This window comes from Malaya genurostris, chromosome 1, assembly GCF_030247185.1.
Source record: "Malaya genurostris strain Urasoe2022 chromosome 1, Malgen_1.1, whole genome shotgun sequence".
NCBI classification, from domain to species: domain Eukaryota; kingdom Metazoa; phylum Arthropoda; class Insecta; order Diptera; family Culicidae; genus Malaya; species Malaya genurostris.
The window spans coordinates 146,444,256-146,463,879 of NC_080570.1; the positions used below are offsets into that span (position 1 = coordinate 146,444,256).

The 19,624-nt window shown below is 39.6% G+C and overlaps 3 protein-coding genes across 7 annotated transcripts in view; 1 reads left to right on the forward strand and 2 right to left on the reverse strand.

The window, feature by feature from the left end:
• Positions 1 to 2,843: 2,843 nt before the first annotated feature.
• LOC131428390 (uncharacterized) lies at positions 2,844 to 4,777 on the reverse strand. The gene is made up of 2 exons (XM_058592314.1): positions 3,923 to 4,777; positions 2,844 to 3,863 (listed from the first exon to the last, which is right to left on the reverse strand). The coding sequence occupies exons 1-2, from the start codon at positions 4,775 to 4,777 to the stop codon at positions 2,844 to 2,846; spliced, it is 1,875 nt and encodes a 624-aa protein (XP_058448297.1).
• A 3,872-nt stretch (positions 4,778 to 8,649) lies between these two features.
• On the forward strand, positions 8,650 to 9,798 carry LOC131426099 (uncharacterized). The gene is made up of 2 exons (XM_058588544.1): positions 8,650 to 9,058; positions 9,123 to 9,798. Exons 1-2 carry the CDS (start codon positions 8,772 to 8,774, stop codon positions 9,448 to 9,450), a joined length of 615 nt encoding a protein of 204 aa, XP_058444527.1. The 5' UTR covers positions 8,650 to 8,771; the 3' UTR covers positions 9,451 to 9,798.
• LOC131426098 (NADPH--cytochrome P450 reductase) overlaps positions 9,754 to 19,624 on the reverse strand; it is a 48,053-nt gene continuing 38,182 nt past the window's right edge. For 4 of the 5 annotated variants that reach the window (XM_058588542.1, XM_058588539.1, XM_058588540.1 and 1 more), the window contains 7 exons: positions 16,781 to 17,001; positions 16,500 to 16,692; positions 16,287 to 16,436; positions 12,051 to 12,175; positions 10,894 to 11,989; positions 10,684 to 10,841; positions 9,754 to 10,612 (listed from right to left, as the gene is read on the reverse strand). In XM_058588542.1, coding sequence (XP_058444525.1) covers positions 10,468 to 10,612; positions 10,684 to 10,841; positions 10,894 to 11,989; positions 12,051 to 12,175; positions 16,287 to 16,436; positions 16,500 to 16,692; positions 16,781 to 16,953 — 2,040 coding nt within the window. In that variant the 5' untranslated portion in view covers positions 16,954 to 17,001 and the 3' untranslated portion in view covers positions 9,754 to 10,467. Of the gene's footprint in view, positions 10,613 to 10,683; positions 10,842 to 10,893; positions 11,990 to 12,050; positions 12,176 to 12,328; positions 12,689 to 16,286; positions 16,437 to 16,499; positions 16,693 to 16,780; positions 17,002 to 19,624 lie in introns of those variants that run through there. The other variant, XM_058588543.1, reaches the window with a different exon arrangement.

A 19,624-nucleotide genomic window follows, 5' to 3' on the forward strand; every position in this document is an offset into this window, starting at 1 on the left:
GTGTACAGAAAGATGACGGATACTAAACTAAGATAAGGGAAGCGAAACTAAATAGATAGGTTTTATTCTAATTTTATGCAGAAATATTTCAGTTTTTCATATGTAAAACTATATAAAAACTATGTCATATTGCTCTACTTTTGAATCTATTTGGGCCAAATATTAAACGTTGGTTTCAAATTACAGTCTCGCAAACCGAAAAATCGATTGATCTTAATTCAACTCTTTTTTGTTTGTTTGCAGAGAAGAATGAAGGCAATGTTGATGCTTTCTGGAAAGACGACGATTTATCTTCCTTTTTCATAGATATAGCGGTAGGTTTGAATACGACCACAAAGTGCAACATCCGACTACATCATTCATGTCAAATCGAGAATCCAATCGCTCTGATCATCAGTTCTATGTAATCACCACCTTGACACCCAGCAGATCAGTAATGATGAAGAGCTAGTCCAATTAAATACAACATAGGTTTGTTAATTTTCCTTCGAATCACGCGTCTCCATACGAAAAATGAATAAAAATTCAACATAGAATCACTACATAACTACAATCATAAAGGTTTCATTTGTTTCATTCTCTATAGGAACGAGCAAAATTTAATTGTCGACGAGAGCAAAAGTTTAAGCGCCTACTGCGATCGTTTTCTTATAATAATATATACACCTTCATTGAACATAACACAAATTGGAGTGACAAACCACTCAAATGCATAACATGTGCACGTACTCTAAACTTGAGTTACCATCCATCTACTCATTTTCGAGTTACGGGACGAAGCAGGCAACGTTTGAGTATTTTTACTTAGAATAAGAAAAAAATATTTTGTTCAAAATTTGAGTTCCTTGCACTCAAAATAAAGAATTTTTCTTCGAAAATGTTTATATACAAAGTCATTCTTTCTTATAAGTCGGAAGCGCAAAAAAGTGATTCAAAACCGTTTCCTTATGACCCGTTTGGAGTCAAAATTGAACGATTTTGATATCCTTATGTTCACTTCTGACTTCTCACTTATCCAGTCCAGTGTTGGTGATTGCCGAAAATTTGACAGAAGCTGCTATATTACTATCTATATTGTATACAACATTTTCAATCCGGTAGAAGATGCTACAAGAACTCGAGTCTCTCAAGGCATGAACCGTGAGAGAATTTTGCTACATTTCTTCGCTCCACTTCATACTCTGAGTATTTCACGCCCTTAAAAAAATTTACAGTCTGATAATGATCGTTGCTGTGTGGAATTTCCCAAGAGAGAATCGCAAGTTGACAATTATCGCAGAAAATCGAATCGATGATTCAACTTGATGATTCTCATACTAGGTTGAAATATTTCAAAGCCCTTGTGTAGAGCATTCACAGACATTTTCATAGACACAACTTATGCAAAGGCTATATGCACATAGTTAGAATAAGCGGCAATAGTAAAATGATTGTATCGCAATTAACAACTGCCTGAAACGAGAATAAGCGACCGTTTGTTGCTTCAGAGAGGATAACAGCGTGCTAACCTTTGATTCTCCGAAATGTCATCGAGAGAAATTCGCTCTCGCACTGGTGTCGATTCTATGTTAAATGAACCATGCCGGGTTTTTGTTGTTGCAATGATATCCATGTCTCTTTGATGGCACTGATTCAATCGTGTGAAGAGGTGCCAGTGAGCGTTCTTTGATACGATAAAAGCCATCCTTGCACTTATCATAATTAAAACCACAAAATTTCTATTGAAAACATCTATGATTGACGATGATGGATCTAGAAACGTCAATTAAAAACGACGTATTCTTGCATTCTTAAATTCGAAAAGAATATTCCGAGAATGAAAATGCACTGAACTGCAAGAAGTTTTTTTTCACTCAAATGTTTGAAAACTCAACGCTCACTCTAATGTATGAATAAATTCAAGAGAACTCACGGCCTGAGTAAATTTTATTCAAATCCATACTCAAATTTTGACATATAGTTCCAGTTTATGAGTTTGAGTAACGCGTTTGAGTTATGTTCGAAGAGCGTGTAGAAATTAAAAACCGCTGGAATATTTCGTGATGAAAACAAACATCATGTGTTATTCGGCTAAAGTACGATTCACACGTTATGTCAGGTGACCGTCACAGGCACCGAATGGCAATGGAAACTAGCTGTTTGTAACATTTATTAAAAGGCTATGTCAACCTTAAGCTAATCTAAACTACAGGCAAAGTCCCGTTATGTTGACTGATCGTGCCTTAAACTGTTGGATGTTAGGTGTTTCGTGATGAAAACAAACTAATTTCAAAATGGCGAATGTGCATTTGTTAGAACGGTCAACGAAATGAACATGTAAACAATCCACTGATAGCTGTCAAACGATGTTCACTCAGATTATTTTGTTAGGTTGTGCCAGTTTCGTGCTAAACCTAATTAGGTGTTTTACCATCACTGCTAACCTCGATCGGATAAACACATTTTGACAGTTGACGGTAAATAGAGTTTCAAAACATTTGTTAACGATTCCATATGGTTTCGTTTCAGAGATGTATTAAATAAAAGTGGCTTGTTGTGAAGTGTAAAGATGAATGTTTGAGATGTGTCCCTCGATTTTGTTTAAGTTTGTAAACAGTACCGCTGAACTGTCAAGGATGAATTTTTGTTCATTTGTGACATCACGATAAAAAATCTAATTAGTTTTTTTTATCATGACGTCAAAAATGAACAATTCTTGACAGTTCAGCAGTGCTGCCTCCATGGATTTTGCCTTACCTTATATCTGTCTTATGTTACACCATGTTGCTTTGCGAGCATGTAAACGGAACGACTGAATTGTCAAACAAATTGAGATTGGCAATGATGGTAAAATAATATGATCATTAAGCATGGAACATGGTTTTCATCTGTGTTTCACGTTTTCTATACCCGACAGCAAGCTCAACACCGAATACTACAAAACTAACGAGCAATCCGGCGGTCAACAGCTGGAAACAACCCAGGACCTGTGCAATCGACAGTTTCGTTGGTTCGCTTGCTCTGACCGGATCCGCGAGGAACACCGGTTGATGAAAGATCGAGGCCCACTGATTGATCAATCCGGCGGTGTCGAGCTGTCCTAGTAATTTGTTGAACGGTTGCAGTACCGGAGCAAATCGTTGCGTGTAGATTCCCAGCTTTGAGGTGTACACTCGATGCTTGGTAGTTCGCAGAAACTGTCCGCGCTTTGTTAATTCTCGATTCTCGAACGAGATCATTTCGATCGGTGCGAGGGTAACGTAGCGAGTCCCCGGTCGTTGCAGCTCATCCATCTCATGGGCGAAAAACTCGTTCAGACTAGTCTGCTTGAGACTAGGTAGGTATTGAGGAAATTCATCGAAAATATAGCTGTAATTTCGTGACATCCGGATTTGATATCCTGCTTTGACATATTCCGGCAAGCTCAGCGGTGTCGTCTTGTTCGGTTGCAATCGAAGAAATTTGAATAACGATCCAGTATACGAGGTACGAATGACGATTCCATAGAATAACCAAAAGGCCAGCAACGTTCTGGAGAAGTTACGACCGGGTAAGCGCGTGAGAGCACCACCGAAAAAGACGTTAAAAGTGTTCAGTACAGGAGTGATTATCGCTTGTCCAAAAACGAAGCTTTGCACTCTCGATGTTTGGCACTGAATGACTGCGATGACAACGACTGCGACTGCAAGAATGGTGCCCACACAGCTCCAAATAATATATTGGAAGGGAAGTATCAGCTGCTCCAGAGGGCTATACGGTTCTCCTGGCGGTACCATGGTTGTTACAAGAGATGTATAATACGGAAAGGTACTCGCAATGTAACGATTCCGAGCGTTGGTTACCGACCAGTATCCGATAGAAAAGTTCACCACACGATCTCGAATCTATGGAAGAAATGAAATGGAACTTAAGTGTTGTAACTCATGGAGCTACACTGACTCACATATCGAGAGATTCCAGTAGAATAACCCAGCCGAGCAGTGATTCCCCATTCAGGAGGATCTACAACAATCACTTCCAAGGTGAAGTTCAACTGCCGACTAAGCGCACGAATAACGATTCCATCTAATCCATATAATGGTAGCAGTTTCTGGTCGATTCCGTATCGGAGTATCATAAAAGGTGGAATATGAAACGTCGCTAATTTTAACGAACAGCCATAAAAGTTGGCGAGCTTATTCGGAAACAATTGCCGTGAAGGATCCATGTATTGTCCGTTGGTAAATGTATTCCACAGCCGGGGACGAACGTCTTCGCAGTGGCCGTTTCCGTATGGGAAGTATGTGAAGTAGTCCACACTATCTGACGTATCTGCATGCGTTATGAGGATTCCCACGTTGACGATGTAGTGCGACCACAAATCCGCAATGATCTCTCGTACCGTGTGGTTACTGTTACTGGAAGTGTCGCTAACAATCACCAGAAACCAACCGGTATAATCGTACGTTCGAACTTTCATTCCTTGGCTGATCAGCCGGAAGGACGCAAAGTCATCCACCAGAAATACATTTTGAGCCCGGGATTCATTGAAAACCTCGGCCCGGTGCGTCTCCAACTGAACAGTGATACGCGACTGAATCTGGGTCAGAATCTGGTTGATGATGTCCCGCTGACGCAATGCACTGTTCGGATTGCTGGCACGATGTCTCACGAAAATATGTTTGAAGTGGGCTACATAGAATTGTTCAATCGTAGCGACAGCAGCTTCCGTAAGCTGCGATTGGTTGTGAACCGGTTCGAAGATGTTGAATCCACTAGCCAATAGCGGAACAATGAGCAATAGCAAGGATGGCAACATGATTCACCAGCCGGTATCCAAACGGTGTCTAATGAAATTAGGAAAAGGATAACCAGTACTAACGATTCTTAGGGTGATAAATCTTTGGCAAAAAGCTTTTTAGTGCGGTACACGCGATTGGAATGTTAATTTTTTTCAGAGTCATTACCACCGATGTTGCGATTACAAATGGTTATAATGATGATACTACCAATACCAAATGGTCATGCAGCCTGTTTGTTTGTTACGGACGGCCAGATTCATGCAATGTTCCACAAAGTTCAAATAATCCCCTAGGACAAAGGAACACTAATTAATAATCTATCTTTCAAGTAGCTGAAAATGCCGAGAGCAACGAGAAAGTTTACGCGGAATTTGTTCTGTACTTTCCAGCTGTCAAAAATAACGACGTGTTTTCTTGAGCCTTTTCTTGTGGTGAAGTCCGAAAATTTAAAAATTCCATGAAAAATTTCAAGAATATTCATCCCAGAAATGGTGGGTCCGATCGATTTGATATCTTCTGCAATGTTCTAGGTAATTATAAAGACTATGTGAAAAAAATTTAGCACTGTTGAAAAATGTGTTTAATTTTTTTATTTAACATAACATAACAACATAACACTTCTCAAAAATGACGCGACCGAATTCTACAACCTTAGATTCAAATGAATGGTCTTATAGTCCTTTACGAAACTGCTGAATTTCACCTGGATTCGACTTCTGGTTCCGAAATTAAAATTGTAAATGACTTATTCACTGTTCTCAGAGGTGACGTGACCAATTTTTACAAACTCAAGGTCAAATTAATGGTCTTGTGTCTTGTGCTCCTTTACGAAACTTCTGAATTTTATCTGAATCCGACTACCTATTCCAGAATTATAGGGTAAAATATGTCAGAAATGTATACCTACCTACAATTACTTAAATTTCTAAACTGGCCTCAAGCTTGGCGTTTTCCGTCCTTCCTAATTGATTAATCAGCTGATTTCATTATCCTCGTAAAATTGCATAACAGTGTCCCGCATATGTTCATCTAGTCCATTGGCTGCCCTCGATCCAATAGTAGAATGCACACCGCTCTCATTCAGTAATCTTTTTGCTCACGTTGCCGTATATTACGTCAATTTAAATGTTTTCTTTATTGTCTCGACTGCCTATGACTTATCTACTACAGTTAAGTGTTGAACCCTTGTCGTACCTTCACTGGACAACTTTTAGAGCAAATATATGTCTTCTAATGCTGTTTGTTATCTCGGGATACTTTTCCATAATATATTTAACAGAACTAATTTTTGTTTTGAACCACGGTAATACTTAAGATTAATTCATTCAAAATATCAATATAAACTTTTTGGATGTAAAGTTTGAGTCGGTTGTCTCCATTGATGTTACTGATGTCACTTCTAATTTCCTGACCGAGAACAATCATCTTGGAATCTGTTGACTCTATTGGTGTTTCTGTTGTTGCTCATATTGGTGCCTGACAGTGAACATCCATACAAGCATCTTCTTCTTCACTACTCGATAAGTCATCGCTACAACTAGTTTTTTCATGATTAAAAAAAATATTATTTTGAAAATATGTAGCTTTTTTAAGTATTTTTTCTACTTTCTAAAAACTTGACAAAAGATAAAAAATAAATCAAAAATATATTTTTGAGATGTTTGAATTTTTAATGTTATTTTTTAAATAAAAACTAAACAAAAAAATTAACTGTGCTAAATACTTTAGTACTTTGCAGAAGATACCAACTTGATACGCTTCCTTCACACTTCTGAACATCAGTTAGTTGATCGATTGTGTGAATTGTGCAAGCATTCCCCTTCTTCACTACTAGAATTCAAAACGATTCAGCTACATTAAAGTACGGATAAGTTACATCAAACATTCTAACATACAATCAAATAGTACGAAATAATTTTTATAGTTTTTTATAATAAAATAATGGTGGTTCTGAAAAAAAAACTTTCATAAAGGCGTTCGTGTTGAAGAGTGACGAGTTAAATTCGAATTCCGATGGATGCCGCTGACTTCCGTCATCTATTTCCAAGCTGATCTGTTTCCGTGAATGAAATATACACCCCGATTCTGCAATCCGACGGATTTGTGATACGAACGATTCTATACTTTCGTTCGAGTTCGAATTTTGCATTCTTTATTCCGTTCGACTAGTACGATTCGTTCGGGACACTTGAAATTTCGAACACTAACTGTCAAAGCTATCAACACTACTTACACGTTCTTTTTCTTTTTGTATTATTCATTTCTAGGTAAAAAAAAACGGTCACACTTGTATAAACAAATTAGAACGATTCTAAACCGAACAGAAGTAATACGAACGCAAGTCGATCGAGTAATGTTCGAAATTTTTACAACTCGAACGAATGATATTCGAGCTCATACCCAACTCGAGCGGAATACGGAATGGAAATTGCACATTCGATCGGAATATTTCGAATCGATCGACGTACAGAATAGGGGTGATAATTATATCCTATATAATATGATATGAAAAGTGTGAAATATATCAACGGCTTTCTACATTGATTCCAAAGAAGATGAAACGATCCATTTCGGGCGCAATTAGTAGGTGCATTTGGAACTCAACAAGGAATTCCGATTCAAATTACGAACAACTTAATTGAGCAGCGCTCAATTGTTCTCTTCCTCACAACGCGTTCTGATTGGCTGGTGTTGATATGGGTCGAATCAGACAGGTTTTTCAATAGTGTGCACACTAAACTTCATTCGGTATATTTTTCATCTTTTGACAAGTTTAGAACAGCCGAACTACCGAGCTGTAGAATGAGAATGTTCTCATTCTACAGCTAAATCAGCAAAAATAAACATTGACACCGACAGGTACCGCTTTGATGAAATGTTAATTTTACTGAAAAAATCAGCTAACGAGGATGAAACAGCTGATATCTGTAAACCAATTTATGTGTGTATTATTGAAACACTTCCCCACTTGTGCGCGGCGGGCAGAATCCCCCCCCCCTCCCCCCTCCAGACAGCTGGCTATGTCAGCCAGCCAGTTTTGCCAGAAGTCCGGCAAAAGTTTGGCAACAATGCAACAACCGTTTCCGGCAGAGAATTTCGCCTAGCGGTTATTAAGAATTTCCACTAGCGGTTATTAACGGTTCTTTTCTGTCGGATTCTTGACATACAAGATTGGCAGAACCGAATCGGTTCTACATTTTAAGCGTCTTGGTTTTATTTTTTCAATAAAAGATACATATGAAAGGCAATAAGTTATTGCCCTTCATATATACTAATCATGGAAAATGTTATTGCCAATAACATTGCTTTCTCACTACCAAACGTACCTATATTTCAATCTCATTTACCTCGTCTCAAGATTCGTTTTTTGTACGTACATGCGGGATTGACGAATATCAAGTCGAATATGAAGTCGGATAAAAAAAAAGAAATAGGAGGGAAATAAACAAGACACGTACGACGAGATAATGACGCAATTTTGCCTGGACAATTTTGACAGCAGCCGGAATGCAGTCAGCCTTCTGACGGTTGTCAGAATTCCTCACCAAACATTTCAGAAAAAAATAATTTTGAATTATTTGAGATTATGTCGTACAACTGAAAATTTCATCATACAATTATGATCATATCACATGATCATCATCATATGTAGCAATAATTATGTTAATATGTTAGATAAAACAAGAGATATCCACGATCAAAAAATTTTGAAAAGGCTACATAACGGCATAAGTGATATCGTTTTGCAAGAAATTTCTTATGACCTGTAAAAAGAAGAGCTAACTTCACGTAACATGCGCTATTTATCTCTTCGTAGTGTGGTGGTAATGTAAATATTGATAGTCATATTATATCAGTGTAATATAGACTTGTAGTGTGTACCGCGCTGAACATTTCCGACGTTTCTCATGCAGGGCATGGCATGTTTTGAAACATTATATCCTTCGGCATTCCCAGTGCGATACATTATTTTGGTGCCTTCAAATTCGATTCTAGAGTTTTTATACCGTAATGTTGTCCAACAGTACAGATGATGATGCACACGACAAATTGGTACAGGAAAAGTTGGTATCGTTTTGTAAACTACTCGATTCCAACTACAGACAAATCAAACAGCTGATCGGCCCGGAACGAGCGAATGTGGACAAAACGTTGGTGAAAGCATCCCGCTACGAGTTGTTGGAAAAGAGTGGCATCAGTACAACCAGCAAAGTGTACACGGAGGATCAGATTGAGAAAATACTAACCGAGTGCTTGAATGAAATCAACGAACGATTGATTGCAACTGGTAGATTGGTGTAAGTATAGTACATTGCATTGACCACTATGCGGTGAATGAATGATCTAAAATCTCCACTATAGCTCGACATTGGATGATGACTACGAAAAGCTTCTTCAATCCTATCGTGAACTAGATGAAGCTAGCCGCACACTGAACTGGTCCCGAACTGATAGTCCACTAATATCCGGTACGAGTACACAAAAAGGACTCGAGTACTACCTTCAGGAAGGGTACTTAGCTGTGCAACAATTAAATCTGGTAGTTATACAAGTAAAGTTCACTTTTAACGCCGTGGACATGCTGGATAAAGCGAGTATTGAGCGATTTCGGGACTGTCTCAAAATGTCCGAAGAGTTGGATGCTTACTTGCAAGAATTTGTCGCTTATACAGTTTTTATAGTAAAATAATTTTGCAATAAATCGTGAAAAGGCCAGTAACAGTGGAAAACAATTTTTTGTTCTGCAAATAGCAGAAACTGAACTGCCGGGTGGTAAAATTTTTCAACATAAACTGTTATGCACTGATGAGTCAAAGACGAAACGTAAAGAAAATTTAACAGTACTTACATTCAATCCTAGTGAAGAAACTCATTGTTCATGTATTATTTAATGTAATTCCTAATTCAATATAACACTATTTCCAGTGGAAACACACTCACTCACAAGATCAAGGAAGTCATCTTGAACCAAACATGAATAATATGGCAGATATCACTTATCAATTAGCTACCTTCAAATATATCTCCAAAAAAAGTATTGCATTCTTTGTCCTATACTATCGACGATCGTTCACTAGCCGTCGTGAATTTACTGTAACTGGTACGTACTAAACACCCGATTCGCACTAAAGTTTCCGGCTGATGGTTCTTTTTTTGCCTCTCTTCTTACTAACCATGTTAAAAAAAAAGTTGTACTCTATAGACACTTAGTTTTTCATCACTAAAACTGCCAGTATACTATTCCTCTAATGAATCAGAATAAGGCATATCGGCTGACTGGTTCCAACAACTGTCAACCAATCGTTGCGTAGAAATTCACTGAACAGTGGACAAACGTTCATTTTTTTTTTGTTAAATAGTTGTCAATGTACCGTCGGCTTAAAAGAAAAATACACATTCGACCGATTAGTTCCCGGTTCCCTTTCCCTCTTGTTGGGGTGTATAAAAATTTTGTTCGATTGTTGAGTTTGTGAGCACAAAAAAAGCATTCCGGGCACATTCCGTTAGTGTTAACAAAGTTATTAACAAGAATCCCTCGAAGAACCATACCACATTTTCACGCGATAGGCATCAACAAATGAATAAGCCGCATTGAAACAGCTCATAATGATGAATTTTTTTTCTGCAGGTGTCTGACATGAAATACGATAAAAACGAAAGAGCTACTACACTAATAATAGGAGAAACGAACGGTTCGTACGGTGAATTAACTCCACACATCGGCCGAGTATCGCTTCTGGGCTTCCATCTTTTTGATGTACTGCTGAGCTTCCGTATCGCTCAGGTTGCCCTTGGTCTTTAGCATTTTCAGCAGAATGTTTCGCACATCGGTGGCCATATTCTTTGCGTCACTGTTGATGAAAGAGAAAGTCGGTTTAGCGTTTTCTGTTTGCTCACCGATTCTTACCCACACGTCACTTACCCGCAAATATAGAAATGACCCTTTTTCTGCCCTATCACATCCCACAGAAGATCCATGTCTTCCTCCAGCAGATGTGTGACGTACACTTTATGGGCTTGTTCCCGAGAGAAGGCGCATCGCAAATTGATGACACCTTGTTTGGCGTAATCTTCCAATTCCTACAAAAAAAAATGAATAATCCTCGCTACCCAAAAATGAAGCAACACAAACCTCTTCATAAATGTAATCCTCGGACCGTTTCCGGCAGCCAAAGTACAGAATGGTTTGACCGATTTCTTTGCCATCTTTCTTGTGGAAGTCTCGTTCCTGGATGAACCCACGGAACGGAGCCAGCCCCGTTCCAGGGCCAACCATGATGACCGGTGTTTCCGTCCTTGCCGGTAACCGAAACTGACTTTTCCGAATAAAGATAGGAACCCGTGGCAGCGGTTCTCCGTTCATCGGATGCTTCTGGGAAAGGAATGTTGTGGCGACACCTTTGTTTACGCGACCGGTTTTCGTTTCATACTTGACCAGAACGGCCGTGACGTGCACCGTAGTGGGGTACAGTTTCGACGAAGAGGAAATCGAATAGAACCGAGGTTGCAACCGTGGTAGCAACTCGCAAATGTGATCGATCGGAGGATGACACGATGGAAGGTCCTCCAGCACATGCACAATGTTTCGACAGCTGTCCTGAATCCATTCCTGATACTTGAGTTTACCTTCCGGAGCTGTAGAACACATGAAACGTAAGAATTCCTTGTCCTTTTCATCACTACAATACTCAGCCAATTCCTTCAGGATATGCGTTCTTGGCAGCGCCGTTATTTCTATGTAATGCGTCAAAGCCGTCCTGTACGTAGTTGGGCAAGGGAAGGGATGCTTCTTACTGCTATCCGTATCGGTGTTAATCAATGAAAAGATAACGTCCAGATCGGCATTGCACAACTTGCCAAGCCTTACAACCAAATCACTATCATTAACGGGATACATTGCCAAATGATCACCAGCTTCATATCGCATCTTGGATCCTTCGATATCGAATTCAATGTGCATACAGGATCGGCCACCAGCCTTGTGCAGCTCTCGATTGATCTTGATTGGTGCCAGGAATGGATTTTTCGCGTCGAACGGTGGTCGCTGTGTCTGCAGCGAGTGCAGTCGAGCAATCTCACCCGTGTACAGCCGTTCGGCCGGTGTTTCCGGTTGCTCAAGTAGACGATACTGACGAGTCATCACGTCTTCCCCGGTGCTCTCGATACCGAAGAAATCACACACCGCCGGCCAGAACTTGTCTTTCCAGGTGATGAAATCATCTTCAATGCTGCAAAGGATGGGAAAACCAAATGAATACTATCTAGCTAGACTAGTACGAGTTCATTTACTTTGCATCGTCATCTCCAAGGCCCAATTCGAACACTCTGGTAGCGCCGAGTTCCTCCAAACGTTTATCCACATAGATTCCCACCTTGTTGTAGTGCTCATAGGTCTTGTTTCCAAGTCCAAACACCTGCAAATAGTAGAAAACAAACACTTTAATTAAACACACTCGCTCTCACACTTTGATAACGGTCGACTCAAGGGTGCAACGAGTAAAACTATCACTAGCACCGTTACGTAACGATACAATAATTCTACAAACGTTCCCTTGCTCTCACTGTACCTCAATCAATTTCCATTTCCGTCGAAAACGACTACTGGCTTTCGGGTCTTGTAAGATATTTGCTAGCAATCGCAGAGAAAAACGTTTGAAAAATCCGCTCCTTGAAATACGTTGAACAGGAGAGTTAACGTAATTGGAATCAACCACACAATTTCTGTGTGGCTGTCGCTGCCCATTGTAGACCGAACAAAGTTGGATGATCGGCCTTCTGACACGAGCAATCATTCGGTGCGATGATTGCATTTGCTTCAATGAAGAGTTCGTTGTAATTTACATTTTTCTCTATTGATAATCAGAAACACAGTAACGAAACACGTTCCGAGCGGAACGATGGGAAAGAAAAGCAAAGCAACACTATGATGTGATGACTGATGACAGTGAGAAATGTCAGTTCGGAACTGCGTCGTGCGAGAGCTAACCTCGCACTCGTACACGCTGTCAGAAAATTACTGAGTTTGTAATAGTTTTCAACCGTAGATGGATTTCGGTACTGCATTTTCTTTCAATTAGTATAATGGCGAAAATAATGTAAAACTAGAAGAATTTAACCAATAATTCTCATCTCATTAGTCGAGTCATCATATTACTAGACCTACAATAAACGTCTTAATCGAACCTAAGAAGCAATATTAGTGCGTCGAACGACCCAAACGTGGCTGCTAATAAACAACAACAAGCAATATTACTGGAAAATAGAGAGAAAAACGTACAATACTTAGGGCACATTCAGTAGTGTTCTAGTCCTAGATGCATAATTTATGCCAGTTACAAAATTTAAATCTGAATTTTATAACAAGAAAAACTGGCAGCCCCAGCAGTGTTTTACACGTGTTTCAAATATACGAAAAATAGAGCGGCATCGTAGACCAGTTTAAAATTTGACAGAAGAACTGGTCGAATAAATAAAACTAGAACGGCTTGCTGGGGATACGTTTGTTCCAGTTTCTGCTCTATTATAGATCTTTTATATAGAACTTCTAGCTGCTGAATTTGCTCTTATATTATAGTGACGCGAAAGTAGGATGAACATATTGCACATATTTTCATCCGATCAGTCGAGCCAATGTCTAATGTCGTTTTCGTTTAAAAACAATCAAACTGCTCCTATTTTCCTTTACAGTTCTCACTGCCCTCTTTTCGTCCGCCAGTGTATGCGCGAACGTTTGGTTTCATTTTACTCCTCGGATGCTGTTTTATTAATGCCATTTTCGCTTGAAGCAAAACTCCACCCAGTTTCGACTCTAATTGCTGTCAAATATATGGATTTGACAGAAGTAGAGGTTAGCATTGGTCTTACAAACCAGTTGTCGTATGTTCGAGCCCGAGCAGGAAGAATTCGTAGTATCATTAGAATCCGTAGCATTAGCCATACACTCTGAATCGGCTGTGAAGTTTGTTGAAACAGAAGGTCCACTACAGGAATGTAATACTAAGGCTTTGCTAGAGGTTGTACACGACCTTAACGCTCCTTCGAATCAGTTCCTGCACTCAGGGCTGCCAGGTTCACAGATTAACCTGTGTTCCCGATTTTCAACTTTCTGCACGGATTTTAAAAATGACACCGATTTTCACAGATTTCTGAAAATGAACACAGATTTCCACATATTTTTGTAAATCGATAACAGTTTAGCACGACCACTTGGAAATAATGAGACCTTTTTTTTTTTTGTTCACCAACATGATTCTACTCAGCTTTTATAGTACGGGAAACGTGCACAGATTTTGCACAGACAGGGTTTTGGCTTGATCACAGATTTTTGAAAAAATGACCTGGCATCCCTGCCTGTACTGCTTCAGAGAGGCCAACTGCCAACTGCCAACTGCTGCGTGTAATCTTGAGCTACTCCAGCATCCCGAAGCCGCTCGATGTTGAACCGCGACGGTTTCTGTTTGACACCCACCGTCGAAAATTTTGAGCGCATGCATATTGCAACCAAGTAGTGGTCCGAATCTATATTTGCAATGCGGTAGGTGCGAACATTGTTGAAGAGTGAGAAAAAATTTCCGTCGATCATAACGTGGTTGATTTGGTTTTCGATCTGTTGGTCAGATGATCAGGTAGCTTTGTGGATGTCCTTGCGGGGGAAAAAGTGATTCTAATTACCATTCCTCGGAAGCCGGAAAGTTAACACATCGTTGGCCGCTGTTGTTCGATGCGGCGCACAGTCTGTTCGGTCCGATTACCGGTCGGTTCATTACCTCCCTTCCTACATGGACATTCATGTCACCGATGACCTTTATTATGTCTCTGTGGGGGCAGCGGTCATAAGCTTGTTCCAGCTACACGTAGAACGCTTCTTTTCCGTTGTCAGACCTCTCTTCGTGTGGGCAGTGGACGCTAATGATTCTGTAGTTGAAAAAACGACCTTTAATTATCAACATACACATCCTAGCGTTGATCGGCTACCATCTGATCACTTGCCCTGCGCTACGAAGCCAGTTCTCAGTTCGTTTCTTGTGCCACAGCGTTGGAAGAAAGAAGTTGCTCGGTGTCCGCTTTTCCACATCTTCTATTTCGTCCGAAAAATCTCCTGCAGCGCTATGACGTCGAAGTTGCGACAATTTAGTTCGTCGTATATTATCCTGTCGCAGTCTGCAAATCCCAGAGACGTCCAGTTCAAAATTCAAAATTTCCAATCGTAGTTCTTATTTTGTCGCGTAGGTCTATGCCGATTGTTCCGAGTCGTATTACCTCCTATATTATTTGTAATTGATGTTTTTACACCAACCCTTTGTCTCGCCGGAGAATCATCGGGCTTGCTCTGTTTGATGTCCCACCTAGCTCTAGGACACTTGGTAGGACTGTTACCTTGGGTTTACAGCGTTTCTTATGCAGCCGCTAGATACCAAAACAAACGCTGTTAGAAGCCGTTCCTCACATGCGGTATAGGCACTCCTAAGAGAACCCCCTTCCCTGTCACCATACAACCAACGCTTTCACCGCAAGGGTTGGCGTTAACAGCCAGTACTACGCGAAGATAAGGATAGGAGTTATCGAAGTCCAGCCAGTCATTCACCAAATTGCGAAAAAAAAGTTTCGCTTAGACCACAAATAAGTTCATGTTGAACAAAAAACTTTTTTCACCTAAATATTCTACACAAATGCTAGCAGTGATTTAGACAATAGTTATTAAGTGCTACGTCAACTGCTACAACAACTCCTTTTAGTTATTTTTTCGTCTCCAAGAATTTCACAAGAATCCATGTTGGAATACAAATCTTCGAAAGGAATTAAAAAGCTTACTAATATAAACAATGCAATCATAAAATAAAGAATTAGGCTAAAATCTAGCAGAGGAAATGGTCTTCGAAAAAGATATGTTTAAATACAATTTAAAGATAAATTAATTACTTGTCCTGGATTGCACTAGGAAAAGCTGTCATAACACAGCTAGTCATTGAAAAAAAGAATTCAAATTGTTATTTGGAAATGTGTATGTCTAGCAGGAAAAAAAGATACGAAAACCGTATACAAAAGACGCCGAGATTTAACACGGTAAATTTGAAAAGTTCTTCAGAATTCTAGAAAATTTAAAATTCCCTCTACCCACAATACCCACATTATCTGCCGGGCATACTTGGAGAAATACGATGACCCATCGTTTAGAAGCCTGGCGGAAAATGCCTATCGAAGTGCCGTTGAAAAAACGAGTTGCATATATTCTCTCTAATTACTTTACTTTGAAAATTGCAGCGCTATTAGAGAGGAAAGCTTCCGGTAACAAAAACAACCATCTGTACACGATACGCAATTAAAATAGTTGCATTCAATGACAAGAGCATCGGTATGACGTTGAAACTAATTACAAATACTCAGAGCCAGTGTTTGCTGTTGTGATTTGTTCTATTCGCAGGCGTCTAAATTCCGACTATCGAGACTAGTTAATCACGGGATTTACCGCACCGTTTGTACAAAAATAATAGCTTGGATGTCAGAATCTTGGAAAACATTACTTACTGTGTAATTAAGCCCGGCCATGTCCACGTCATTGTTCTGGATCCATTCATAGAACTCCATGCAATTGTCTGTGGGATCTCCCTCGCCGTATGTTGCTAGGCAGAATACAGCCAACGATTTGTCAATATCCTTGAGCGCAAGTAGTTCTTCCTGTGAACGAATTGGGTCGTTAAATTTTCACCACCGTGGACTCGTGAAATCATTCCATCTTACCATGTCACATTCCTCCGGATCAGCCACCATACCTTTCATCTGGTAACGAAGACCTTCCTTCGCCAGTCGCCCGGCGAATTCTTCCGCTGTGCCGGTTTGTGAACCGTAAAACACTACCAACCGACGGCCAGATGATTTTAGCTTCTTGATAAAGGAGTTCTCCGTCATCGCCATCGTGTTGACGGTGGTTGGCCTGTTTTGTTGTTGTTGTTGGGAGTGTGGAAAGACAGAAGAAATGTTGAAACAATCATAGAAGTATTCCTAAAATCCAGCAAACTTACTGTATCGAGTACGACTTGAACTGGCTGGGTTGTGAATCCTTTTTCCGGTTTTTCAGCAGGAACCAGGCGGCACCGGCCACCAGAATCGTCAGCAGCACCAAATCCAGCGGGCCGAGGAAGGGTTCTTCGCTTACTGGTGCCGGTGGCACTTCCGGTTCACTGTGTGTGTCCATTGTGGTGGGTTATCGTGCTGTCCGACGCGACCGGTTCGCGTGCGAAGTCTGTAATCAGAAACAAGAAAAAGGTGATGGGTCAATATTTGCTTGCCTGGTGCATTTATTTTATGTTCCGCAAGTGAATTTTATTAAACAAAATTTGTTTATTGTTTGTTATTTGCTTATTTGAATTACTATATCAACGGCGGGCAGCAATTGTTCGTTACAAAAATTACTATTCTCCACGTCTGGGATTTTTTTACATATCTCGTATAGCATCGGGCTAAAAGACAAGTGTCGTTATAATTGGCGCTAATAATTGTAGTAAACTGTATTGATTCATCACCTCGACGTAGGTAGTTAGTTGCTCAGAAATTCCACTTCAGAGCAGTACAGATCATTCGAACAGGTTCGAGTCGTTAGCATTTTTTGCCAGTTAAGTCCTGCCACTTCAGATTCATTTGAATCGAATTGAAGGAAGTTACTACTTTGTAGTGAAATTGTACAGCATGATTAGTGTTCGATTGGAAATTTTCAATAGGCCTCATTTGCAAGTGACTGGTTCTCTTTACTTATCCATTCTTCTATTAATAACTTCGCGCCCTTGCATGAAATCTTTGGTCTGTACCGGAACATTAATGAAAACCTTCCGAATCTCGTCCCAATTCTCGGTTGATTTTTCAAAAGGCCGTAAGAGCAAGCGTAAGTTTCTCTTTGTTTACTTTATCTTCTATTAATTAACAATCGGTTTTCACATTTATCACTCAAATCTTTGTAAACAATAATCCCCGGAGCTTTCAAACAGAATTGTAAAATCCAAGGAAACCGTCATAATCACGTCAATAATCAATAATCGAAAGAGAAATTAAACAAAGAGAAACTGTCACTTGGTGATGTGACCTTACACTGAAAATAATTTGCACGCTAGCATCATGTGCAAAGCATTTAATTTATCACTACTTGTAGAACACATGAAATTCATGAAAATATACACTTAACTCAGAAAATTTGTGTAAATATTATGAAAAATAATCTAAGCTTGCATCTTGTGTATTTGCTCATTAGATCGTAAAACAAATCGCTTTGGTTATGTATTGAAATGAAAAAGCATATTAAATTGAAGTGCAGTTTACATATGAATCGATAATGAAAATTTTTATCAGTGTATATGAAAACAACGAAATAACACTCTTAAGCAACACTGGTCAAACTCGTAGAAAAAACTTCAATCAAAAAATAATTAGTTCTGTCAAATTGAATTGAATTAATGCAGTAAATTTATTCTTCAATCATCGGTAACATTTTCCTTGCACATTTACTCAATTTTTGGGTAAGCTTTTGAATATTAACCGAGTAGTTTGAACATCTCCAAATTTCATGCTGTTTGTTCAATATATTCAAACACATATCGCCTGGAAAGGATCCGACCGTTCTACTTTACAGGTCTCTAAGAGGACTGCTTTAGTCGCAGATCTACTTTTAAAATTCGCACTATGATTGGACATCTCGAACATATGTTCCCGTGTTAGAGGCGGTTCAAAACAGCGGTAAGACGTAATATCGAATCACTTAAGAAGCCACAGCCAGCAAAATGATTCTGGAAAAACAAGACAAGCTGGTCAAATCGAAATCAGGCATAAAGACAGCTGACATGATATCCGATGCAATAGTGACGCTAGATGGATTAAAGCAAGATGATGCGCTCTCGAACTAGTTGTTGAATATAGCGTTCGAAGAACCGGCGTGCCGAGAAGCGGATCAGTAAGTTTCACTTGTTTCTTGGGTTTGCGAACGACATTGATGTTATTGGTGTTGATCATGAACAAAAAAACCTTCGGAAAGCAGAGAGAATTGGATAGACCATTTCGCTATAAACACGAACTGCATGGTGTCTGGAAGAAAACTAGGTAGCTCGAATGGTGTTGGATCCGAAGGTGGACATTGATGGGGTACGATTCAAGGTTATCGAAGAAACACTATTGGCATACGATAACGATGTTAGCAGCGAGATTAAAAGTCGTATTGCGCAGATAATAGGATAAGTTTAATTCTAATGCAAAATTCAGAACCTTTCTTTTTAACTTAAGTTTGGTCAAGTTCCACTTGACGTTGATAATTCAACGTTTATTTTATTGAGTGGTACGGGTTTTTAAAAGGGTTAATATTGTTTAGCATCATCTGGACGTTATTCGTAGTATACCGCTTCATGACCTGCTCTCCTTAATGGCAAGATACCAAATTTAACCAAAACAGAACGAAGCAGTTGTGTTGCTTTAGGAAAGACGACAGACGTTTTCTTTTGTATTCTCGTCAGTGAATTTTCTGGTTGATGGTTTCAATCACGATGTCAGTATTGCTCTGCAAAACACCAAAACACATGATCTGTCAAGAGAGAAATCCCATAATGAGCCGTATGTATAAAGCGTAGCAAGCTTGAATTCCGATACACTGAGGCCAAAGAAACCCCGCGTAACTTCGGAAATTTGTGTAAAAAATCGCATAAAAAACGCAACTAAAGAAAATTTTATCGATGCCAAATATCTTAGAAATGCTTGAAACTTCCTTTTGTGGAATTTGGCCTTTCTGTTTCAACAGACTTCGCAACCGATACTTAGTGTACAGAATCATTGCATGGCTAGTACTATGGATCCTACTGACACTAAGAATCCTCCCAGTTCGGGGCTCGAGC